This window comes from Podarcis gaigeae (assembly GCF_964106915.1).
Source record: "Podarcis gaigeae genome assembly, chromosome: 10".
In the NCBI taxonomy this organism is placed as follows: Eukaryota; Metazoa; Chordata; class Lepidosauria; order Squamata; family Lacertidae; genus Podarcis; species Podarcis gaigeae.
Window position 1 is genome coordinate 28,724,781 of NC_139686.1, and position 25,873 is coordinate 28,750,653.

At 45.0% G+C, this 25,873-nt stretch overlaps 1 protein-coding gene and 1 long non-coding RNA gene across 2 annotated transcripts in view; one reads left to right on the plus strand and one right to left on the minus strand.

Moving 5' to 3' along the window:
- Positions 1–560: 560 nt before the first annotated feature.
- CDC42EP1 (CDC42 effector protein 1) lies at positions 561–17,648 on the plus strand. The gene is made up of 3 exons (XM_083701163.1): positions 561–759; positions 6,456–7,495; positions 12,710–17,648. Exons 2-3 carry the CDS (start codon positions 7,078–7,080, stop codon positions 13,537–13,539), a joined length of 1,248 nt encoding a protein of 415 aa, XP_083557289.1. The 5' UTR covers positions 561–759; positions 6,456–7,077; the 3' UTR covers positions 13,540–17,648.
- LOC310826441 overlaps positions 17,117–25,873 on the minus strand; it is a 209,165-nt gene continuing 200,408 nt past the window's right edge. Inside the window, exon 2 of the long non-coding RNA XR_014555819.1 lies at positions 17,117–24,293. This is a non-coding gene — a long non-coding RNA (uncharacterized lncRNA). The remainder of the gene's footprint in view (positions 24,294–25,873) is intronic.

Genomic DNA, 25,873 nt, shown 5'->3' on the forward strand with positions numbered 1-25,873 from the left:
TTTCAGTGCAACCCCCGGCGCTTTCCTATCCTAAGCACAAGAAGTCAAAATGGATTTGTCACGCTAGGGCAACAGAGCGCTTGAAGACACTTCGATGGCGCGCGGACTTAAAACTCTCCGGTATGCGCTTGAATCCCTCCCTCCCATAAAATAAAGACGGAGGGTGTCGAAAAGGACCCCGCTGCGCCACTGCCTGCGATCCAGGCTCCCAAGCCCCATGCGCGCTGCTGCTCTTTGCGCGCGTGGCGCACCGTCTAGTTTTCCCCCTCGAGTTTTGGGCGAAAAGAAGGTCTAGTTGGGAGCGCGCGGGAAGAGGCTGGCCCTCCATTCCACTTCGCGAGGGGGGAGCAGCCAGAATGCCAGACGCTTCGTGAGGCGGAAGTCTCTTGTGGAAAGACGTGGGGGGGGGGAGGATGGGGCTCAGGAGTTCCTGAATTTCCCCCCGGCCGGACTTTTGAAATCCATTCCTCCGGACTTCGTTCCCTGACGGCTCCGGATTGGTCAGGGCGGGCTGAAACTCCGCCCCGCGCTCTCCACATCCCTCTCGTGCCTCCTCCAGCGGCTCCAGTGCTGGATGCCCGCGGTGAGGGAACGGAGGGCGAAGGATTTGGGGGTCTCTCACGTCACTGGCAGGCTGTGTGGGGCGAGGGGGGACCGCTCTCCCCGTGTTGTGGGCGTGCCGGCAAGTTTGCTGTGTGGAAAAAAAAATAATCCAGGCTCCACAGAAAGTCTTCTCTTTTTTTGTCCCCTCAAGATAAGGTAAAGTCCAAAAGTTTTTGGTATTTGTATGCGTGTCACACATGAGGGGTGTGAGGCAGACTGGGCTGGCCAGGGGAAAGTGGAGCTGTGGGGTGGGGAGTGACATCGGGGGCCTTAAAGGAAATAGAGCTCTATGGCAACTGCTAATAAAATCCTCATCATCATCATATGAGAAGCAGGGAATAACGGAGGGAAGCTGTAATAGGAAAATGTGAATTTAAAGAGGCCAGGAGGAGAAATGGAAAGCAAGTTGTTTGCGGGATGGGCACTGGAAGGAGAAGGGGAGTGACAATGTAAGAGAAAAGAGAAATGTAAGTTGAAAGGGGATTTGTAGATGGGGAGAAATGAGCAGAGAGGGAAGAAGAGATAGCAGGGTGGAGAAAGGTCTAAGGTGTCAAGAGGGAGTCATGTCACAGAGGAAAATGGTCACCGAAGCAGAAGTTGTGATGTGTGCGCACGCCAGGTGAAAGTAGTTTGGATCATCTTTTCTTTGAAGGGTTAAGCAGGCCACTTTGCTTTTTCAGACAGGAAAGGGAATTCCGGGGGGGGGGGGGAGTGTGTATATGTGAAGGGACTAGGAAGTACTTTGATCAAAGTCTTGTGGCTCCTTAAAAACTAACAAATGTATTATGGCGTAAGTTTTCATGACTACTGTTCACTTCATCAGGTGTATCTGAAGTACTTTGACATTTAAGATCAGATAAACACACACACACACGTGTCACTTTGTTTTCAAGGCTTATGAGGCTGACCTTCCAGACTATTCTCCCGATCTGGGCAGGAAAACTGTCTCCAACGGAAGGATCTTCTAGACTTTTGCTGGTTCCAGTTCCACATGGCTCAGCTGATACGGCTTTAAGTGTTGCCTAGCAAGGGGAAATGGGCAAGGACTCATTGCGCTCAAAAGTGTGATTCCAAACAGTTCTAGTTCTGTTCTCAGACCACCTTGAACCATCTCTTTCTGCTTTTGGTGTGCCTACCTTTAGGGAAGCCAATTTGGGTTCTAGCTGCTCCAAGCAAGGAGACATCTGGATCGGTTCCCTTTCACTCTTATTTGGAAGAGAACTATCTCTGGTGACCTCTTTGAACTTTACCGGGTCAAAACTGAAAGCCTAATGGGCAACTAACATGATACATTGATTAAATTATGGTGGGCTGCACAACAGCAAGCCAGAAGAATCCCCTAAAATAAGAGGCGTCATGAAGATGGTGGCCATTTCATGTTGTTCACTCTCTTCTTTCTTTGGGGTTCTTATAATAGACAGGACTGGGGTGAAGGAAAGCTGGGTATCCAACCTGAGAGATACTAGAAAAGTGGGGGAAAGCACCTGTGCCAACCTGATGTCATACAGATACGTTGGACTACAACTCCCATCAGCAGGGGCATGCAGGGAGTAGTGGCCCAAAACATCTGGAGGGCCCCAGGCTGGGAAAGCCTGTTCTAGACAGATGGCCAGGGTGGCAAATGCTGTAAAGCAATGGCTGCAATCCTATCCACCCATATTTGGGAGCATGCAACTGTTGAACTCATTTGGACGAGCCAAGTAAATACGCTTAGGAGTCCGCTGCACATGTGACAGATGAAATACATAGACTGAGGAGCAGAACAAAAGCCATTGTTCATCTGTTGACCACGAGAGCTTTCCTCAAACAAAGGCATAACTGGATGTTTGGCCTGTGAATTCTAGTGAGTGGGAAAGATTTTTGTTGTTTTTGTTCCAGACTAATTTGGTAGTCTCAGCAGCAGCAGCAGCCTAGGTTGGCTGGAAGGAGAAAGAACGAAAGAGGGAGCAGAGCCAAAGATGGAAGATAAGGAGCTCTGTGGAGCCAGTGGCACATTGTGGTTTGGGCTTTAGACCAAGGCCTTCTGGCTGCAGGGGAAGGGCACTGCTTGGCATTTGCCACCCGGGGCAGCAAGGACTCAAAGAGTTAGAGTTTGAGCTTGTTGTATGTGTCAGGAATTATTTATTGTTTATTTCATTATATTTTTGTCCTGCCTTTCTTATAAGGAGCTCAGAGTGGCATACAGGGTACTTCCCCTCACAACAACCCTGTGAGGTAGGTTTGGTTGAGAGAAAGTGACTGGACTAAGGTCACCCACTGAGCTTCACTAGGAATGCAGGCCTCCTAGCCCAACACTCTAGACCAGGGATAGGGAAGCTGTGGCCTGCTAGATGTTCGCCCTCAGTCAGTGTTAAACCATGGTTTAATGTGATGTGTCAACCAGGCCATTGTACATTGTACACAAATAAAATGAATAGGTTCCTACACTCAAACTCACAAATGGAATGAAGTACGAGGGACTTGGAGGGAAAGGGAGAGGACAGAAGAGTCAGTGCTTATCCCTGACTGTACAATTGTAGAGATATGCCATGAACATATATAGGCTACTGTGCAAGAAATGAGAACATACACACCCAGCTTCCTGCAAAAGCTGCCATGTTGGTCAGCATGATGTAGGAAGTAATAGAAATATAGTATCTGCCAACTACAATACATTCAGGCTCGCTCACTGGCTGCACTTGAATGTGACGTAACGAAAAGCCTGAATGGCTAGCTCTAGACTGACTGGATGCAGGAGATGCCTGGTGCTTTGTACTTGATAATAGTTTGTGGAACAGGGAATTGCAGCAGGTGCATCTTTTCTCAAACATGCCACACTGTGACAAGACCAGCTGCAAAAATTACATTTTCTTCAATGTTGTCAAAGTTACAGGAGATCCCGTTCTCCCTTGGTTCTGGTCACTCCATGTGTCTACCTTAACCAGCACATAATTTTCTTAAAATGGTGTATATTACAATTCTATACATTCCCAGTTTCTGCTCGTAGCCTGCAAAGAGAGAAGGCCCCAGAGGAAGCAAGGCTCAGGAATGCATCCCCTTCTTCTGGAGCTTTTCAGGCAATGTGGTCCACTGATGGCTCTAGACTCCATCATTCCTGAACCTGGTGCCTTCCAGATGTTTTGTACACCAGCTCCCATCAGTCCCAGCTAATGTGGCCAAAGGTCTGGGATAATGGCAGTTGTACTCTAAAACATCAGCACCAGATTTATGAAGGCTGTTCTAGGCAGTGGATTGTATCTCTGTGGTATATAGGGAATGGGAGAATTAAAAGCAAGATAAATTTTCATCAACAGTCCCTTCTTTTTTTCCTGAAAGGGCTCCTGTGCCTTTCATAGCTGCGTGACACACAGAAAATCCAGCTGGAAATATTCTCAGCATGGAGATACGTTGATAAGAAAAGCCTGGGACTCTTGAATTTGTGCTTGTTGTGCAGCTGTGAAATGTACAGAAACACTGCCAGAAAAAAGTTGGCAACTGTTATTTACAATAACTGTATTTTAGGTTGCCACTATTTGTTACTGGCAGGGCTTTGGGGCCTCTAACAGCTGCATGATGGGAAGAATTCAACTATTGCATCTCTGTTCTTGGATAAAACTATACCTATTGAATTTTGGCCCCTGCAGCTGTTAAAGATAGGAGACCCTTGGCATAAAGAAGGTGGCAAAACTTCTGATGCATTTTTTAAAAAATATTATTTTTATATTTGATTATTATTGATACATATTATCTATTTGTCCTGGATTTCTTTTTTGAAAAAGGAAGGTGGGCTACACATATTAAAAAATAAATAAACATTGCATCTTGCTTTCCTCACTAGCTCATGTCAAGTGTATGAGAGAGTATGTTTGAATAAAGCTCATGTATTACCTCCCGGGTTGGGCGGGGGGGGGGGGGAGTGGATATTCCCTTGGGGGAAAGGTGGTTGGGAGGTGGTGGCAGGTGGAGTAAAAAGAAAAAGAAATGGACACCACTTCTCTCTCTCTACCTGTCTCCTCATAATTCATGTGTCATCCATACAGTCTCTCCACACACACAGACAACCATTTTCTCTCTCACTTCATTCATTCCTCTTTCCTCTTCATCTATCCATCCATCCATCCATCCATCATTCATTCATTCATTCATTCTTTCTCTCTCCTTGCCTTATCCCGAGTTTGGGTGCTGCGCCAAAGATGGTGAAGGGCAGCATGGAGCTCAGGTGGGGTGTGGGTGGCCTACCTGTGTACAAAGTTATCAGTAAAGGCAAGCAAGCTCTTTCTTCCATAGTGATGGAAGCCATAGTTTATTGGAGAGTGCACATGGTAGAAGAAGGTCCCAGGCAGAAGGGAGCACCATGTGCTTAAGACTAACTCCTTCCATTATTTAAGAAGAAGGCTATAGCACTGCTGGCACTGAATGCAAGGAGCAAATAACAAATCCACTGGAGAGAGGGTGTTGTTGTTGTTGTTACTACTACTGCGATCCATCTTGTGATTTTTTCAGGCTGCCTTCACCCCCATGGGTGACCACCACTTCTGTGTCCTTTTGTCAACAGACAAGTGACACAGGCTGCCCAAGGAATGAAGGGCAGAGGGTCACTGTTTTCTCCCCCTCCTGGGGTGGGGGGAGGGCCGTCAACATCTATCATAAATCCCAGTTTGAGGTTTTTAATCTTTCATTTGCCAGCTGCGTAGATAAGAGGGCCCCTGAGTGAGCAAACAAGAGACAGGGCTGGGAAGGAGACGTGGCCCTGGCATAGAGCATGGCATTCTAGCCTGCCTTGGCACCTGTGCTTTCCAAGGTGATCCGCAAGAAAGGGAACAAATAGAGAGGCGGGTGGGATGGAGCTCCTGGAAAGGCTAAGGGCAGGGCCGGCACAAGGCAACAGGCTAAAAAAAAAAAAAAGGTATTCAACTGAGAAATGGGCATAAGAGCATTTCTTGGGAGCCAGCTGAATGAAAGGAAATTTTGTACTGGAATCTGGCAACATGTCAAACCTGTGAACTTTTCATCATTGTTGAAATTTCAAACCCTGAGCAAAATACCATTCAGAGCTGCTTCCAAAACATTTTAAAAATTATGGTTTTCTGTTGTTGTTTTAAAAAAAGTCAGGGCAATGAGATAAGGTGAACAGTTGAAGTCAAAACAAAAAAGCGTTATCTGCTACATGCAGTGAGAACCCACCAGAATAAGAGTGCACAACAAGCAGTGAAAAACAAGTGAGTGGAGAAGCCAACCCACCACACTTTGCAGGGCAAGGTCAGGTGTGCCTTCATCCCACCCCACTGAAGCAGGCTTCCCACCCTCCATGAGATACAGATGGGCCTCTCTGGATCTTAAGAAGCAGGCAGGGTGATATGGAAGGAGATGGTCCCTAAGGTATCCTGGACTTAAGCCATACCAGGTTTTAAAGGTAATCACTGGTAACCAATGAAACTTATACAGATATAATAAATTAGGACAACCTCCACCCACCATCAAATTTTGTTTCATACTATCTTGTTGGCCATCCTGAGCCATGCTAGCAGAGTGGGGAGATAAGGGGGAAAGTTATTCTTCCCTGCTTATTGGAAGACCTTGTGCCTTCTCCACAACTGCTTGACCAACAATATTGCACTAAATATAAACCATGAGAGCACTAAAGCATAACAGGCAGAAAACCTCACCCACCTGGTGGGGCATCTGAGATGTTGTTGTTTAGTCATTCAGATGAAGTCCTATTTAATGGGCCCCATGGAGCACAATGCAAAAAGTGAGCTTTTGCTACACAAGTTGGTGACAAGAAGCAGTTGAGCAAAGTCTCACTTCTGAGGTTTTCAGTTTCAGACCATCTCAGCTCAGGAGCCTCACCTTCCTTTCTGTCTTTTTTTCAGAACCTCTTACAGCAGGAATCCAGGATCAAGGCATTTGACTCTGGCTCTGGCGACCTGCTGTCCCATCTGTTAGCCAGCTCCCATACCGGTGGGAGGTGGAATAAGAGAAGCCGGGAGAGAGAAAGAGCAGGCGGAAGAAGAGTTAGCGGATTAACATTAATCCTCCAGCTTTGCACACTTCCAGCCAGACAGGAACAACGACCGGTGTAACAACAGCCTCCTTGATCACTGCTTCTCCTCCCTCTGTCCAAGGAGAGAGAGACAGGGGTTCTAGTCTACACACATCTCTCTGCATTCCTGAAGGCCCAGACCTGGAAGAAACAAATTAGCCTGGTGGCTTCCTTAAAGCTGTGAAGAGGCGCTATCTAAGGGATCTACAGAGGTGGGTGGAAATCAGGTGCCCACACCCAGCTGGTAACCTAGAAGTTCCACGACAGGTTGGTCCTGAATAGGTTGGAAGAAAGACCTCTGAAGCAAGAAAGAAAGCAGAGGGACAAGTGATGGAGGGATCCTGGACTGTGACCAGTCACTGAGACACAAACACCTCCAGAGTTGTGCCCACCTCTCTTGAACGGCACCTCGCTGTATTTCTGAGACAGTGTTTCGATAAACAGGCTAGGAGATGAGTCTTGGGAAGCTGCCGGTGATTGGTTGGGTGTCTGGCTCCCACAGCAAGCGCCGTCTCAAAGTGGAGCTGACCCCGGACATGATCAGCCCACCACTGGGGGACTTCCGCCATACTATGCATGTGGGTCGTGGCGGCGATGCCTTTGGGGACACTTCCTTCCTCAGGAACCATGGCGGCGAGGAAGCCAAGCCCAACAACTTCTTTGCTCGGACACTGTGGCACGTGAGGAGGAGCCCGCTAAGGAGCCGAGGAAGCAGGAACAAGGACGAGGCCTCTCCTACGCCCCCTGCCATCTCACCCATCATCAAGAACGCCGTATCACTGCCGCAGCTCAATGAAGGAAGCTACGGGAGCGATGGCTTTGGAGTTCCCTTTGCCTTCAAGAGCACTCCCAACAGCTTCTCTGGCTATGGTAGGTGGCATCTGGTGGTGGATTGGTTTGCCTTGCTTCACTCTTAGGTGGGCAATCAAAACAATCCTACACATATGCAAATGCTTCTTTACTGAATATTTTTGAGATTTCTGTTTATTTAGGAGTGCTGTGCATGTTTAAGGGAGCATGCTGAACTTGGCCTCTTCCATAATAGCACAACTATTCCTCATCGCTCTTTCTCTATCTGCTCCATTAAATCTCTTTTCTTCAGTTATTTTACTTGTTACAACACAAGTCTGCAGCTTGCTGTACTAACAAATCAGTACTTTCTCCTGAGTCATTGCAACGTGTCCAATAAACAACATTAAATGACAGGCTTGCATTTAAGTTGTTCCACGGGCATCACCGGCAAACATGACTGTACATATGTTTAGGTCTAGAGGACTTTTAAGTGAGTAACATAATATAAAATAAAAGCTAAGGAGATAGAAGGTTTTTGGTTGGAACATAGCTCTCCAGGACTCTGAGTGTTTTCATAAATCTCCCCCCCCCACACACACACACACACAAGCAAATGGTAGCAAAGCATTTAAGTATGCGCCATAGATCTCATCCATTTCCTTGTGATGGCTTTTCCAATATACTTCTACCAGTGTACAAGCAGTGATATTTCTGCCAAGTCATGCAATCCCAGAATGCACTGCACATACTCCTGGCACCATTAAGAAGAGGCTAGAAATAGCTACGTATGTTTTCTGGTCTACCCAGTTCTCCACAGAAGTCTGAAAGACTGATGATGGGAAACATGGTTTGGAAAAAAACAAGGGAAAAGGAAAGGAAGGGGCAGGGTAGATCTCTCATTGCAACTATACATGCTGTTAGTGAATATTACAGGAAAGCAAAGCAAAGGCCCTGGATATTTTCAGGAATGACTAATGTTTCAGAGACGTCTTATTTTCCTCAGAGTAAACATTAGGTCAGTGCAGCGCATAGGGTCTTCTATAAGACAGCTACTGATTCTTTCTTGTTGGCTTGCATACCTCCGCTATCCTGGCTTATTGACTTGCTTATTACTTTTCTCTCTCATCTGTTTCTTCATTGTTTACTTTAGATCAAAGTGCTACTCTCTGAAGTCGTTTGCTGATTTTCTTTCTTTCTTTACCATGTTGCTAGCAAATAAGCAAGTTTAACTTTGCAAGAGCTAAATTGGTAGAAATTAGAGCAAAATAATCAAGAGCAACAAGATCAGCTTTGCAGACATTATGAGCAAGTCAAATAAGATTAAAATGTACAAGCAGACCGGGAGAGAAAAATAATTGATGTCTGCTGAACTGTGAACAATAGCAGACAGAGTTGCATGTGGCACCATGGCTCACCTGACCTCTGATTGGTCACATTGCTGCTATTTACCAGGAAGTAACAGGGGAGGGGAGAAGTGGGTGTAGTGCAAACACACCAGCAGGAGTGCTGGATTGTCCCTGCCAGTGTGTTTGCACCATGTTGGCCTTGCCACTGCCTCACCTCTCTATGGTAAGCAGCAGCAGTGCAAGCAACTGGAAGTAAGGTGAGCAGCAACACCCCACCCCACCATCTGCTGCTGACTGCAAATGACGACAGTATGGAGCATCCTAAGGGGAAGATAGTGCTATTGCTGTCCTTGCTAGAGTTGCCAGGTCAGGTCAAGAGCATCCCAGACCCTGAGATTTCAGGGCCCAAACCAGAGACCTTGGGGTGGCCCTTGGTGATGTCATGGAGATGGGTCCTGGAGACAGAGGTTAATTGGGAGAGGAGAGGAGAGCATATGCACACACAGTGTGTCTCTATGCTATAATTTGCAGCCAGCTCATGCCAGACTGAAACTTGCAAGCTGCATGCACCATCTTCTAAATATTATTATTATTATTATTATTATTATTATTATTATTATTATTATTATTAAATGCAGCCTTGTCCGCTTGGAGATTCAAGCCTTTCGCCCACGACCTGGAAAGGGCCAGGCAAACCCTGCAAGTCTGGAAACTCTAGTCCTCACTTCTGCCTCATCTGCATGCTCAGTGTTGTTTGTGAAAAACCCTGCACATTTACAAATTGTACAAATTGTACCTCTGGAAAAGACAGGTTACCCCCAACTGGCATACAGATAATAATAATAATAATAATAATAATAATAATAATAATAATAATAATAATAATAATAATAATTTATTATTTATACCCCGCCCATCTGGCTGGGCCTCCCCAGCCACTCTGGGCGGCTTCCATAAAAACCAAAAATACAGTAAAATATCACACGTTAAAAACTTCCCTGAACAAGGGCTGCCTTAAGATGTCTTCTGAATGTCAGGTAGTGATACATATGTGTGTATCATTTTCATAGCATGGAAAAGCTTTTCACAACTTATGCTGAATGTGCACAGTGCGTGTGAGTGAAGATAGCATTAACGATTTTGCTTTTAAAATATATTTGATTTGTGATTGGAATCAAGATATGTAACGAGTCTTGCTTGTCATTGTTCCCATGTAAGCCATACTGACAGCCTTTTCGGCTCAGAATTTTTTTAAAAATAATAATAATACGTGAGACAAAACTGGCTGGTATTTTACAGTACTGGCATTACTTTAGGGGTTAGTAAGTGTGGAAGAGAAGGAAATAAAAGATGGAGAAAGAAATCTAAGGCTTCAGTCCTGTGCTCAATTGTTTTAGAAGTCTTAAATGTGCAAATGCAGTGGAGATAATTTCACTGTCACATAACCTAGGATTGGGCTGTACATCGGTTTCCTGGTTTGTCTAGTATTGTCAGATAGTCATGGGCATGTAAGGTGATAGTTAAATAATTTGGGAGCAGCCTTGTCAGAAGCTCTGGAAAAGCCTGTCTTTTTTGTCTCGAGTCTGGATGTTTGTCTCAGGCAACAAATGCCGAACATGCAGCTGTTAGGAAATAGGACTGTGTGTGTGTTTTGGGTAAGGAATTTACAGCATGTTTGGCAGAGGAGAAAGGAAGAGAGGAGGATATGGGGGAAAGGTGACAGTAACATGGGTCCTGGAACAGAGAGTATTGAATGGAGGGAGAAGCAGACAGACAGAGTGCAATAGGGCAACCCTGCTCCACTGGCAAAACACATTGCCTGGTTCACCTAAAAGGGGGAGCCTAGACCCTCCACTAACCAGCATAACTAAAGCTTCTTGCCCTGTGGTGATCTGAGCTCAAAGCTTTGCATAGCAGCTAGCTTGACTTTCACTGCTTAAACAGAGACGCTGCTTGCTCTGTCTAGACTCTGCACGCCCAATACGAAATGTCCACACTGCAGCATTTGCACTGAGGTGGGACTAGCAGGGAGGTGAATAACGGTCTCTGTTCTGAGCTCCTGTTGCTGCAGAATGGCTTTTCCCCAGCTGCCTGGCCCCCCTCTAGCATTGCTGGCGCCTGCCTGGCTTTCATCAAGGCGGAGAGCAGGGCAATGCTGCCCTCTGTCGAACATTGCAAGCCATGCAGCAGTTGCCGCGCACACATCCTTCCGCCCCCAGATTTCTTTATATCGCCTTTTCTTTTCACCCAGATTAATTCCAGCTTTATGAGTAAAGGAGAAGCCTGGGTCAGTCATTCAAATGTAGACCTGGTTCCCCATTCTCTCCAATTCATCTAGCTAATATTGCAGTGCAATCAAGCCTGCAATCCCATTGCTTGCTATTTATTTGCGGCGCAGCCAACCCTACGATTTCATCACCCAGGCCAAATGTCCCTGGTGCAGAATTCGCTCTGCTCTTATCATAACGGTGTACACAAAAGACTGAAGGTTATTCACAAAGGCTGTTAACTTAAAAGTGATCAGCATCTACATCAAAGTATCTTTAAACCAGTGAGCCCCACACTACTTGTTGTAGCACTTGAGAGGGACTGGAGAGTGCCTTGAGTTATTAGGCAGCTATTGGATCACCCATCAGTTTATGCCCAATGGATCTAGCAAGGCAGCATCGATCCCCCTCTTTCTGCCTCTGTATGGAAAGTGATAGTATCCTGATAGAGGACACACCCTAAAGCTGACAGGCATAAAGGCAGGGATAGCCAATGCTGTGGTTGGACTCGCAGCTCCCATCAGCCCCAGCCAGCATGGCCAATGGCTGGAGTTTATGGGAGATGGAGTCCAGCAACAGCTGGAGGGAACCACCTTGGATACCCTTGGTTTGGGGTGATGTAAGAAGCATCCTTCTTACCCCCAAATCTTGGTATGTCACCCCTGAGCCATGACTGATTGGGCAAAAGCAAAGTATTAACTAGCCTGCCCCCTAACTCCAAGGTAAACACCTTCCTCCTACCGTTCTGGGAGCTGACTGAATAAATGATGTGTTTTTGTGAAAGTACATTGTGCCTCTAAGGTAGGAAAACACCCTCTGCCCTGGTTTTTGAAAGTTTGGGAAGCTCAGGCCACTGAGTTTTATTTGCCAGAGGATAGAAAAGACAAGCAAGAAAAGTGGTGTGCCATTATCATACTGAGATGTCACATATTTCCTCTACTCTCTACATCTGATAGAGACTCTGTTGGAGGGAGGGAGGATACCGGGTGAGCTCAGAGATGAACCATTTGCTCTTAGCATCGAGAGCTGCTCATTGGAACTAGCTCATAAGCCACTGAGCTGTGGCTAATTTGCATATTTTAGTTGCATGCTATTAACACAACGTGCATGAGCATAGCAAACGTGAATCAACATTAGCTTGACACAGTGCGCTCCTTCTGCTATAACCTCATCCTGAAATTGCCATCCTCTGATGCAGAGAAAGCTTGACTAAGCACTTGAAAAGCAGCAAAACTGGTCTTGGAAGCCATATCAGTTGTCAAACGTAATAAATGTGGTCTTCATTCTGACACGCTTTCTTAGTTTTCACCCTTCTTTTGCTATCACATCTGTTAACATCTCTCCAATTGTGAGGGACAGAGACTCGCAGGGTTTTAAAAAGAAGGATTGGGCCACACAAAACAGCTTTCCCTTTCCCTGGGATACCGGGAGACGAATGCTGACCCATCCATATGTTTTGTATGATATATGGATAAGAGGATTGCCATCCTACACCAGCCTTCCCCAACCTGATTCTCCCTAGAAGTTGTTAGATTACAATTCCCGTCCTAATGAATGTGGGGGTGATGGGTGTTACATTCGAAAACATCTGAAGGACACTACATTGGAGAAGGCTGTGTACTGCAAAGGACAGGTTCTCCCATGCTTTGTTCTGACCATTGCTTTCACTGCCTTTTCAGGAGTGGAATCTGGATTCTGCACCATCCCTCGTGTTCCTCGCTCAGAGAAGACCCAGGAAAGCTCCCACCGTGCCGAATCAGCGCTGAATCGCTCAGACTCCTTGCTGTCTTTTCGCCTTGACCTTGACCTTGGCCCCTCCCTGATGAGTGAACTCCTCCATGTCATCAGCTTCTCAGGAGATCACGACCGCAGCAACACAGAAGAGGAGGAAAGAGGGGAGGGCAAAATTTCAGCCTGCAGCGACACTGCCTCACCTCTGTGCCCAGAGGACACCAGTGGGGAGGACTCATTGCCCTGGAGACCAGGGTCTCTTCATGCTAAAAGTGAAGAGAGCAAAACTGCACCAAGCTTTTGGGTTCGCTCCGAGGCCAGTTCACCACTGGTGCAATCCGTTTGTGCCAATGGGGATTTTCATTCCAGAGAGTCGTCGCAGGAAGGATCGCCCTGCTCTAGGGGAAAGAACCCGCCCTCTGAGCTGGGAGCAGTGCCGAAAGAAACCCACTGGCAAGAGCACCAGAATGGCTGCGACACGGAAGCAAGAGAATTCAACCGGGCAGCCCAGGTGTTAGCTTCCTACCGCAGCCTGCAGCAGCGAGAAGAGCCAAGAAACCAAGCCTCGTGGGAAAGCCCAGATGCCAACATGTGGCGACTGACGGCTGAACAGCAGGAACGCAAGGCCAGATGGCACCACAGAGTAGAGGAGGAGGAAGACGAGGAGGAGGAGGAAGAAGAAGAAGAGTTCTACAGAGATGGAGCAAGCATTGCTAGGGAGAGGCACAGTGATTCCTTTGACTATGTTGATGAGGAGGATGATGAAGTTAAGGTTTGAACAGCTGTAGATGCTCTCTTGTGACCTCCCATCACACTCCCAGGGAGAGACCAGTGTTAAAGGGAACTATGCACCTTGCAGGCCGACTGGTGTGTGAACTCACAGGGTTAGCCTTCTTTGGAGATGTTCTAGATGGTGATAGGCCGGTGAAGGAGGGAGCTCAATTACCTGCTTTGCTCTCCTGCTCCTCCTTCCGGCTTTGGTGGTCTAAAGAAAGGGACAGAAGTAAAGCAGACCCATACAAAGGAGATGGCTAGCCTTTGTTGGCTCTTTCATTGAGGTCATGGCTCTGCGATGCAGCCAGCATTTACAGGTGTTAATGAGTTCACATTTCCCTTTAACCCCATTGGCTGACTGATTCTGTCACTGAAAATTGTGGCATGACCCCTCCATGGCCCAGTAAAAAGAATTTATCCTTAAGGAAAGAGGGGGGAAACCAAGGAGACCCTGCACACCACTGTCAAACAATTATAAGAAGGGAAGTTTTTGGAAAAAGCAGCAAACCTGAGGTCTAGGTGCAACAGGAAAAGCCACAAGATGCTAGGCTTCCTTCAGTCCCAATGCAACATTATTCACCTATCAGGAAATACTTACGTCTTCTGCTTGAGGTAAAGATCACAGTCACTAATCTTCCGATATTTGAACAGTCCAGTCCGATATTTGAACATCAAACCATCCAAGATGTCATCTCTCCTCTGCTTATAAGGAACACCAGACTTGGATTGGATTTGACCTCAAATTTGCTCTTTGGTGCTCCATCCATTTCTTCATTTACTGAAACCTGGGTTGGACCTGGTCTTCTATGTACATTTTGGTCTTCTATGAGGTATCACTCTGAGCTCATTCCAGGGAAGCCTATCTATGAAGTTGTTATTCACCCTGCTTCCAGGGATTGCACAGAAATTGAGTTCAGGATCCTCCATTTTATGTAAGTGTAGGAATCCGATTCACAAAATGGGAGACAGAGGGAGGCCTCTTATCACCCTGCTCCCTGGGTCTCCTAGAGCAGGAATAGGGCGTGTAAGGCCCATAAGCCATATCTGTTGTTGTTTTTTAACTGTGTCCCCAGCACTCCCAGCCTCACTGCCATTGTGGTAGCTCACCCACAGGCTGCTTGTTCTGGAAGAAAAGCACTTCTCAGGGTATAGCTGGGTGGAGCCCCTCAGTCTGCCTTAACATGCCTAACTTGTCCCACATGGGGAACATGTGGCGTTCCAGATGTTGGAACCAAATTCTCACCAGCCTTAGCCAACATGGTCAATGGGCAGGATGATGGGAGATGGAATCTAAAAACATCTGGTTTTCCCCATCCCTGTCCTCAAAGATGTGGCCTCAGGGGCCATTCAGACAAGCATAACGGCATTATCGAGTCCTCAAAGACTGTACCCCACCTCAAGTTTCACTAACAAAGAGGGGAGAAGTACATTTGAAATGTACCTCACGGGAAATATTCTCCCACAGCAACAATTTACCACCCCAGAAAGAGTGAATATGGTCAAGCCTTCTCTGTGAGCTGGTAAATTACACATAGGGATGCTTTTGGCGGGGAAACACCTCATGTGAAACATGAGGTGGGTCACTCTGAATCCTCTCATGAGGCACATTTTGAAGAGGTCATCACAAAAAAGGCTGGGGGTTGTTGTCATCTTCTCCTAGCATAGTAACAACATAAGAATCAGGCTCCTTAGTCCAACTCTCCCCTTGCCCCCCACTCTGCATATTTTAGGAGATACTCATACACAGCCTTTTTCCAGCCCTGTCTGCATTTTTCTGTGGTCAAATCACTCTGCTCTCAAGAAACTATTTAGATGATAAACAAAAGGGATGAGGCGGATGCCAAAGAGCAAACGCTTGGTATTCAGAGGACATACCAGCCATGAGGAAGAAGTCATTGTGCAGCATCTGATATGGCTGCCAGTAAGAATCAGAATGCATCACACCACATGATTTCCCATAGAAATCATGTTTAGAAAGACCCAAGAAGATGCATTTTTGTTTCTCTCCCTCCCTGACCCAGTTACTGCAAAATGATTCCATAAAGTTTGCTCTCTTGGTGTCCAGCTCGGTTGACTCAAGCAAACACCAGTCCAGAGTAGGGTCTCACCGCCCTTCTCCCCAGTGTTTGGGAGGGACAGATAAGGCAAAGGAGTCTTTTCTTGCCCATAATATATACACCCTTCAGGAGCTCTTTTCTCCACAGTTCTGTCCAGCAAGGTCCAGTATTGTATACTGCTAGTTCTGTCCAAGAGCATTAATGATTAGAGCACACAGTTTCTCCAAGGGCTTGGAGAACCCTTGTCTGTCCTTTCCTTTCCTTCCTGGTGTCTCTGCTCAACAAGGGGTGTTGGATCACAGCGCTCCACGTGTCCTCTGGTTTAGATGCCTCTTGGCAATGCAGCCTCTCTGGAATGAGCCCGTTTTCCCCGACACTCACACAGAGAGGTTTTTGTGCCAAGGCAGAGATTTCTGGGGGATGAGGTCACACAACTTGTCCCTCACAGCACTCTGATTGTTCAACGAGCTGGCAGTGGTTGGAGGAAGCCCATTCCTGCAAAAACTGCCAACGAGATCTATGTGGCAGGAGCAGGGAGAGGAAAGCAGGAAGTAACAGCAGGAATATAATAGACAAGCACTGTGGAGGAAGGCTTCCTCACTCCCGTGGGTTTTGACTTGCTGACCTCAACCCACTGGTGGCCTGAGGAACTTGAAGAGTTGCAGTTGCAGTTATGCATAAATGGCATTTGTGGGGAGATTCAATACTCGGCTCACACTGGTATTCCAGGGCTGGTCATTCTGGTGGTTGCTGCTGGGTTCTAGGAATCACTGGGTTAAATCTATCAGCCAGGCTAGATGTACCTTTGCATTTAACATGCACTTTTTCAAAAAGGAAGCTGCCTTATACTGTCAGATAATTGGCCCACCAAGCTCAGTATTATTTCCACTGATGGATAGTGGCCCTCCAGAGTTTCAGGCAAGTGTTTCTCAGCACTACCTGGGAATGCCAGGGCTTGAACCTAGACCCCCTGCATATGAACTTTCCCACTGAGCTACAGCCCTTGTTGTCAAAGGACGTTTTGCTCCCAAGGCAAACAGCAATTTCAAATGATTTTTTTGTCAGGACAGCATTAGGGAAAGAAAGAGTTACTCTCCTCCACTCTGCCTGCTATTGTCCCAGTAGTTATCAGACATACACACCACAGCTGCTAATTGCATTCTCTCTCTATATATATATATATAAGCATGTTAAATGCAACAGCACATTTAAGAACATGACTGGTTTAGGCCTAAAGCAGGGATCACCAACTTCTTTTTTCAGCCTGTGGGCAAACCAGACAAAAGTGTTGCTGCAAGGCACCATGCTCACACCAAAACCAAGCACGCATAAATCCATGGCAACTACACACACATGCAAACTCCCCCCTCTGCCAGCAATTAGACTGGGGGGGGGGGAGTGTTGTTGCTTCCTTTTGCAAACCCAGTTCCCTCCTCAAGCTCCAATAATCAGGATGATCACTTCCCCACCACAATGATCAGGCGACTGTATTATTATTATTAATTTATTAAAATTTTATACCTCCCTTCATCAGAACACCACAGGGCGGTTTACAACATAAAAACCCATAATATAATAGTAAAAGGGCGGAAATGTGAATCTTCAAAGCCTAATAGTGGTACGGCTGTGTGTGTGGCTTTTTGGTGGTGGTGCTGTCACAAACCACCACAATTAGCCTTGGCAAAAAGCATTTCCATTGGCTTAATTTCAGCAGGCAGGGAAACAGAACCCTGTGGTTGCCAGTGAATGTGTCTGTGGGTGGGTGGGTGGGTGGGTGTCCATGGGTGTCATGTTGGCAACCCATGCCCCAAGGGATTGACGGTGTGTGAAAAACCAGTCACCAATAGGAGCTTCCATAGCTTCCTGGCCATGTTTCTATATGTTATAGGGAAGCAGAGAGGGGACCTTGTGTTGCTTGCTCTTGACAAACATCTCTCCAAGATCTTTCTGGTTTATCTGATAAGCTTCAAACCAAAGATTCCCTCCTTCTATGTATTCCTTGCACTTATTACTGTTCTCAATATTACAATTTTTATACACATATATTATATACTGACTGGTGATGTGGTAGTCTTTTTTTTTTCCCTTGAGACTGGGACAACTTTAGGGATCTAGAATAAGGGTCCTTGGTTGCAAGACCCATCCATGCACCCTACACCAACATATCACACCCATTCAGAGTTCCTCCTGCAGTTTCCTAACAACTGAAGTCTCCTTCCTTAGGCTAGTAAAATGGTGATGAGACTGGGGGTGAATGACTGACTAATCATTTTATCAGACTCCTAGGAAGAGTCTGATTGGACAGCGTTCTTTGGTTGTGAGTCTACATGATGCGTCAGAGGTTAGTTGCCCAAATACTCAGAGTGACAAAAAAAGCATTCTTCTTTCTTGCAGCAACACAGCCCCCAGAATTCTCAACCTCTTTTTGCCTTTTGGCCAACCTAGTTCACAAATGTTAACAGCCCCCTTGAAAAGCATCTTTCGCAGGCCTCAGCCTTTGTGTTTGTTACCCTGACTTCCTGAATCCATGAGTTTAAAAGGGAGGAGATGCATTTTTAAAGATGCATTTAAAAAGATTCACAAACACAGATAATTCACAATCCCATTTCAGGCCCACCACCAGCTTGGCCCAATATGTGTATTTGTAGAACAGTTCAACGGCATGTATTCAGTGCTGATTTTTAAAAACATATTATTTGGGGGGTGGGGAGAATTAAGTTTGCAGTCCTCAGAGGAACAAGTATTATGTGGGCTGGTAATGTGCAAAGATTCGCTTCTAGATGCAGAAGGCCAAACTGAAATGAATTGATGTGAAAGTGCGAGACACACTTGAGTGCCTGTAATGCTCCAGGTCACAGCAATTTCTGGGCTTCATCAGACGTTTGCTAGATGCTGCCTGTGGCAGATGATTGCATGAAGGACACAACCTGTCAAGGGTTTTCATTCTGTAGCAATCCCACTCCCCCTCTCCCAGCTTGAGGAAGATAAGATATGGCAAGGCCTAGTTAATGGCTAACCTGGCTGGAATTTCCCTAGAGATAAAAGAGAAGCAGAGATAATATAAAAGGAGTACTCTCTCCCTTGATGTGCTTCAAAGCACAAAACCTGGGTGCCTCTTTCCCCAAACTGAAGGTGTCTGGTACCAAGATGAAGCTGCTTCTGCATCAAACCACTAAGTTTAGGCCATGGTAGGTGAACTAAGGCCCAGGGGAGGGATCCGGCCCAATCACCTTCTAAATCCAGCCCACGAACGGTCCAGAAACCAGCGTGGTTTTGCATGAGTAGAATGTGTCCTTTTATTTGAAATGCATCTCTGTGTTATTTGTGGGGCATAGGAATTCATTATTTTTTTTAAAAAAATTCAAAATATAGTCTGGCACTTCACAAGGTCCGAGGGACAGTGGACTGGCCCACTGCTGAAAAACTTTGCTGACCCCTGGTTTCGGCTGACTGGCAGAGAAAGGCCATAGTGCTGAAGCTTGCAGGACAAGCTACACTTCTTGAAATTCCCTCTTCTACACAGCTATTAAAACCTGTCCTGTTTTTCAGCTGACCATACTAGTCTGAAATGGTACTGTCCGTTCTTACCACTTCATCCTGACTGATGCAGATGTTAGACCTGCTCACAGTTATTTCTGTTGCTAGGTTTAAAACAGAAGAGCTAAGGCAGCGGGAACCATGGAATGGTTGGATTTGCTACTTGGCACCAGTTGAAGGGTTACCAGTACCATGCTGTTCTGTGCCATAGGCAAGGCTAACTACTTACATCAGCCCCCATCCCATCAAAACTGACACATTTATTTTAAATTTCAAGAATAAAAAATACAGCAGTCTTTGATTATCTTTCTCAAATGCAAAAGAAAATGTTTTAGCAGGCAAATCATTCTGAATGATTTTGTGACCTGTGAGTTCACAACATTTAAGTCTCTTAAAAGTTTCAGTTTCAGGCACATCAAAACCTCCCTTTGTGTGCCTTCTCCTTTGCAGATTTTGTCACCAATGCCTTCAGGTCAAGTGCCATTGCTTGGGCATATTCAGTTAATATAGTTGCTAAGCCAAGTAGCCTCCTTTGCAATATTGTTGAGTTATGTAACTTTTTAATAAGCTTGGGCTTTAAGAAACTGTTCACTACTTGCCACTGACACTGGAAGTATAAGCAGGATCTTTAGAGCAACAGAAACATTAGGCACATTATACATGTGTTCTTGTTGTAGTATGGAGAGAAGTACTCATTGTGTCCACATGGACTGTGGAAATCTTTGAGTTGTAGTTAGAAGTTCACAGCACAGACCTTCCGCATCAATATCATTGTTTCCATTGTGCATCAGCGATTTTTCCAAATTCTTGCAGGGCTTAAGTATATTTTCAATATATTTTTTGATGATACTCTTTATATAACATACACAAAACCAAATAGGGAATAACATTGGACTCTCTCTGCAACAGATTGTTATGGCCATGTCTAAGACTGTATAGCAGAAACCTACTTTGAATTTCTGTTTTGGATCTTGTGGTTCATCTCCTTAGGCCTCACCCTCAAACTTCCATGTCTTTCTCCTTTTCTAAATTTCTCCTTTTTCTAACTTGTTCTGTCTCAAAGTTTGGTAGTATTTTTAGCTCCTTTGCAATCTCAGTAGCATCTCTCAAAACTTAGCAGGTTCACTATAATTCAAGTGAGGCACAATACCATCTTCTTATGCAGACTTCGCAGCACTCTCACTTTTCTTGACATCCTCTTTTCCCTCTGAGTGTTTTCTATAAATATCTCCCATTTGTGAAACTTCTGCCTTAGAGTTTATATCACTTGCAATAGGAGCACCACATCCAGCTCCCTCAGTGCTTGTTTTAACAAGGATATCGTCATACTCTTGTTCTTCAATTGATTTCTGTGCACAAAGGTATTTCAGGAAGAACCCTCTCGCTTAGATTCCTCCTTAGCTTTTTCTCCCTCTCGTTTGCAGTACTGAGCTCCAGATGGTGGGTTGTTTTCCCCCAGCCATAGCTCATGAGAAAAAGGAATACATTTCCTTTCCTTTCCTTTTCTTTGTACACATCTTTTTTATTAAATCTTTCTAACGTTTTCACAATAACCTTCAAACCAACTACATTGTTTCGTAAGTAGTCTTCCCACCTTCACCCCTGAAGTGTTTTTACTGAAACCTCCACAGTGTTTTTGCTCAAAGCTGCAAAAGAAAGGGAAAGTGGTCAGTAGTTGTTTTATCTTTTTAACCTCTCTCTTATCGCATAAGCACAATGTTTGATAAAAGAGAGCAGCAAGCCAGATTATGACTGCAATAATAATAATAATAATAATAATAATAATAATAATTAATTTATACCCCCCACAGTGTGATAGATATATCCATTTGCCTCTTGTTTTAGGCTTCCCTTGTCCCAGTGGGTCTCCTGTGTTAAACAAACACACAGGAAAGTAGATATGAGAAGGAATAAAATAAGACAAACTGAAGAGGACATTCCCAGGGCAACTTACTTTGTTTATTGATTTATTATTACATTTATACCCCACGTTTCCTTCAAGGAGTTCATGGTATATGCAGTTCTACCCTTTCCCTGTTTTATTCTCACAACCACCCTGTGAGGTAGGTCATCTGAGAGAGTGTAGCTGACCCAAATCACCCACTGAGCTTCAGGACTGAGCAGGTTTTTGAACCTTGCTTTGTTCCAGTCAACGCACCAGAAAGATCAATGGCAAAAGGGGAGCCTGAGTGTAGCTTGTGTCACCAAAAGACACCCTATTTCTGCATCAAGGCAATCCTAATTCTGTGCCATGAAAACCTGATCGCTGCATCAGTCCCACCCTGACCTCTTGAGATGTCATCCTATATTTTTCACTCATTCCAATATTTCTTTATGGCCTTAAGGAATTTTTAAAATTTGCTTGTTAAACTGTGCTTGGTACCATATCCCACCCTTGTGATCAGCTTCCACAGAATACACAACGTCTGAAAGAAACCCTATTCAAAACTTTTGCAAAAAAGAAAAGGTCATGAATTCTTACACTGATCCCCAGGCCAAAGCAAGGAGGCACATTGGATTGGGCTCAATTTATGCCTTCTCGACATTCAATATATACACCAGATCTGGATTTATATCACAGGGTGTTAGAAAGAAGTTTGGACCCTGACTACAAATTGTAATAATATAACATTAATAAAATTGTGGGGTTTTGGGTTTTTTTTTAATGAGCTTGGGCTTGTTCGTTTATCTTTAAGTAGATCATCTCACACTTTGGATACCCAAGTGTGAAGTCATACGATTGACTGAATCAGAATTCGGGAACCGGTGCAATTTTTCTTATTTATTTTTGCAACAGACAGAGGAAGGAGGTTTGGAACAATTAACTTTGCAGAGGAAGATAGGTTGTTGTGATGAATGACAGAGGAACAGGAAAGGAACGAGACCAGCGATGAGTAAAGTGCCAACACTCTTTGCCTGCTGGAATCCTTCTCATTTCTAAGCATTTACCCTCCAGATACACATACTCGGCTTCTTTACTGTAAGAGAATTAGAAACTTGATTTAAAATACTATAAATAAATAAATAAACCTCATTCATGAGCTACATTTAATGCTTCATGTTTCCATACATCCATGCATGAGCATAGCCAAGGAGGGGAGCAGAGAGGGGCAGCTGCACCCCACCTAAATCCATAAAAATACATAGCAAACTGAGCTTCTGCCCCCCCCCCAACAAAAACCCTGGCTACGCCCATGCAGCCATGTATTCTTTTGACAATAATTCATTTTGGTACAGTTGCTTTTTCTGTGGATCTTCTCAGTAGGTGCCCACATAAATATATGGTAGGTTTGATGATGATGATGATGACGATGATGATGATGATGATGCACCCCCTCAGCTCAGTGTCCTATGCTGGAAAACCGCCCACCCCACCCTAAATCTGGTGCTACCTTAATCCTATGCAGCAGAGTTGCAGAGGTTGTCTGTAACCAGATCCCACTGAAAGCAGTAGACATTGCAACCATTTATTTATTGCATTTTTAGCCCACCTTCCACCCCAAGCAGCTCACGTGAACATATTCCTTCCCACCCCTGTTTTATTGCCGCAACAGCAGCACTGCGAGGAAGATTAAGCTGTGTGATCGTGACTGACCCAAGGTCATGCTGTTAGGCAGAGGAACAAGTTGTACGATTCAGGTACACTCTTTTTGCATAACAAGCCAAGAGAAGACGGGATGCAATTCCCCCCCCCCCTTTATTAAAGATGCTAGTCTGGAATTAGATTAGACGGGAGGAAAACTAAAGGGAGCGAGAGAAAGGAGAGTTTCATGGTGAAAAAAGATGCAGAGGAAAGAGGGTGCATGTTCTAAGTAAAAGAAATGTGGGTTTGACAAGGAGAGGAAAAAAATTGATAAAAGGTTGGGGGTTAGTGAAGAGAGCAGAGAGGCGTCTCAGCAGGTTGGGGAAAATCAGATATGCAGCAGCAGCATTCTGAACAGAAATCAAGAGGCAAGTGAAAGACTGTTCAGAGTGGTTTTTAGTCAGAGAAAGACAAAATTCAGGCTGAAATGGTTGGCCTGCTTTTGCTTTCAGCAGATTAGAAGAAACCAGAAGAAGCAGAAAGCTATTCAGCGGCAACCTTGCCGACAGTGAAATTAAATTGAAACACTTGGATTTAAGCCTTAAAATTAAATGCTACGGCAATGAGGCCAAATCTGCTGTAAAAGTGCAGATCCTTTGGTTTTACTGGGTTGCATTTCAGACTGGGCTGCCTTGAAAGAAGGACTATAAGCAGAAAGAAGAAGACAGGAAAGGAATGGGATTGTAAAGATCCCATTTGCTAGATAAGGAGAAAGCAATTATTATAGACGCCTTCAACCATCCTGAAACAAACCCTGGCTAAGGAGTGCTTGCTTACCTGTATTTTAATTACCTGCTTCTCACAGAAAAAAATCCCAACCCAATAATTTTATTGGTTTATTTATTTGGCTCTTACATATTAGCAGTTTTTCCACCAATAGAAATCACTGCTGAAAAAAATAAACTTTGATTTTGAAAATGACTTAAAGCACACCCGAAGCGCATTTCCCCACTCAAAGAATTTTGGGCACCATAGTTTACTCCTCACAATTCCTGGCAACCTTTAAACTACATTGCCCAGAATTCTTTGAGGGAGGGGAATGTGCTCTGAATGTGCTTTAAAAGCATAAGTGTATGCAACTTACTTTACACATAACAGAGCCTCCATTGAATGTTTGCTTCCTCCTCCCATGTTCCATCTTGAGATACACACAGAATGGCATCACCACTGGCCAAGCTATCTTATCCCCAAGGGTCTAGGACTGTCAAAAATTCAGTCAATTAAACTGCATATGTAATCCCTCTAGAAAGCAAAATCAGATTATTATTTTTAACCAAAAAAGAGTTAAACATTAGCTACTTATTGAACATTTATTCCCATTTGTTTGCAGTGAAGTGGCATCAAGCGTTACTGCGCACTTTCCTGTGCATTTCCTATCGGTTTCCTTAATGAAAAAAAGTCTATTGGGGGAGGAAGGGACTTTGTTGCACAAGAATTCCAAATCATCTTCAATTGTGCCATCTAAATTTGCTGGTACAGTCAAACCTCGGCTTCTGAAATGTTCGACGACCGAGGGGCGGCTTCCGATTGGTTGCAAGAGCTTCCTGCACTCAAGCGGAAGCTACGGCAGATGTTCGGCTTCTGAAAAACATTTTAAAAACTGGAGCATTTACTTCTGGGTTTTCGGCATTCGGGAGCCGAATTGTTTGAAAATGGAGCCATTTAGGAGCCAAGGTTTGACTGTATGTCGTTGAATCCCACCTGCAAAACTGTGACAGTCTGGAAGCGCCCTAGATGTGAGGCACAAGACAGCCTTAAAAGTGTATTGAAAGACTGTGGGACAGTGACATGTATATGGATGGATGTCCTCTGTGGGCCTTAACTTCACGATCTAAATACTATGTACATCAGCCCCAAGTGAAAAGGCTAAATATGAATACAATTATAGAGCAGCACATGGGACAACACTGGGTACAAACTTTCCTCATTATATAGGCCAGGTCTCCCAAGTTCCTTAATGCTCTTGTTTAAAGAGTTAGTTCAGATGTGCAAGACGCAGGAAAGTTTTTGCTTATGGTGTGCTACACAGAGGGAAAGTAATGTTTAAATGTGTGTGCCAAGCCACAAACTCCTAGAAATAAATGAATGGTAATCATAGGATGTTTTGCAAAGAATATCCATATATAGAACAGTATTTCTAGCTCCCATAGGGCAATTAGTGGCACGCGGAGCATCCTGGAAAGAAATAATAGGAAGGGACCGTACGAAGGGTGAAAACAAATGTAATATTTTAAGTGTGCCAAAGCTGAGTTGAAACTGCTGTAATTGCTCTGAAAATGCACATATATTTCGGTGTCCAGAACCAGCCACCCTAAAAAAAGGTCAACAACTTTGGGGTTCTCCCCCCAAAATAGGGTTGACAACTATGGGCAACTGGGAGGGGCGCCAGGCGGATCTTTGCACCCCAGTGCCACATATGCTTAAGACAGCCCTGTGAGCTGATGTGCCTTTCTGTAAAATCAGCCGATTTGATCCCAGCTGTGCAGCCTCTTTCTTGGATAATGTAGGAGGGAACTGTAGTTTGGTTATGCAGATTTCGTCCTTGTTTGGTGAAACGGCAGGCAACTTAAATTCAGGTGAAATAACATGGGGGAAAAACTGAAAAGCTGCGCCACTAAAGAGATGGCAGATAAATACCCACATCTGATAACTGACTGAGAGAACATCAGGCTAAGCAGAAATTCTGTTATTTTAATCACGTGCCACCAAAACTCCGTGGGTAACTTGTCAAATGAGAGCACAGAAATGTTTCCGGCTAGAAAAGAATACATTTAGAAAAGCTGCGAGAGTTTGCCTGGTGAGAAGCGGCAGGGGTACAGAGAGAGGAGAGAAAGGAAATGCGATTGTTTCCTAGTCATCATATCTCCAACTTCAAGGTCCGGCTCTTGTGAGGCTCTGCGTGAGGGTCCCTGGAAAGCGCAACTTCAATGGGAGTCTGCAGCACTCAGCACCTCGCGAGATCAGAGGCTTAAAATAATCGCTGCATCTGCAGGATGAAACGTCAAGCCGAAAACCATATGTTGCCATGAAATTAAATGGAACACGTTCTCTTTGATTGTCTTTGAAATTAAATGGCAAGAGTCGGGGTTGGATGGTAAGAGAGTGAAATGAAAAAGCTGCTGAAGGGGGCGGGAGGAAGGGGGGAGCGCCACACAAAAAGG

Excerpts from the sequence above, each read along its gene's own strand:
- CDC42EP1 (XM_083701163.1), top strand. The coding sequence starts at position 7,078 with ATGAGTCTTGGGAAGCTGCCGGTGATTGGTTGGGTGTCTGGCTCCCAC. Across the intron at positions 7,496-12,709 it reads CAACAGCTTCTCTGGCTATG|GAGTGGAATCTGGATTCTGC; the intron begins GTAGGTGGCATC and ends CTGCCTTTTCAG.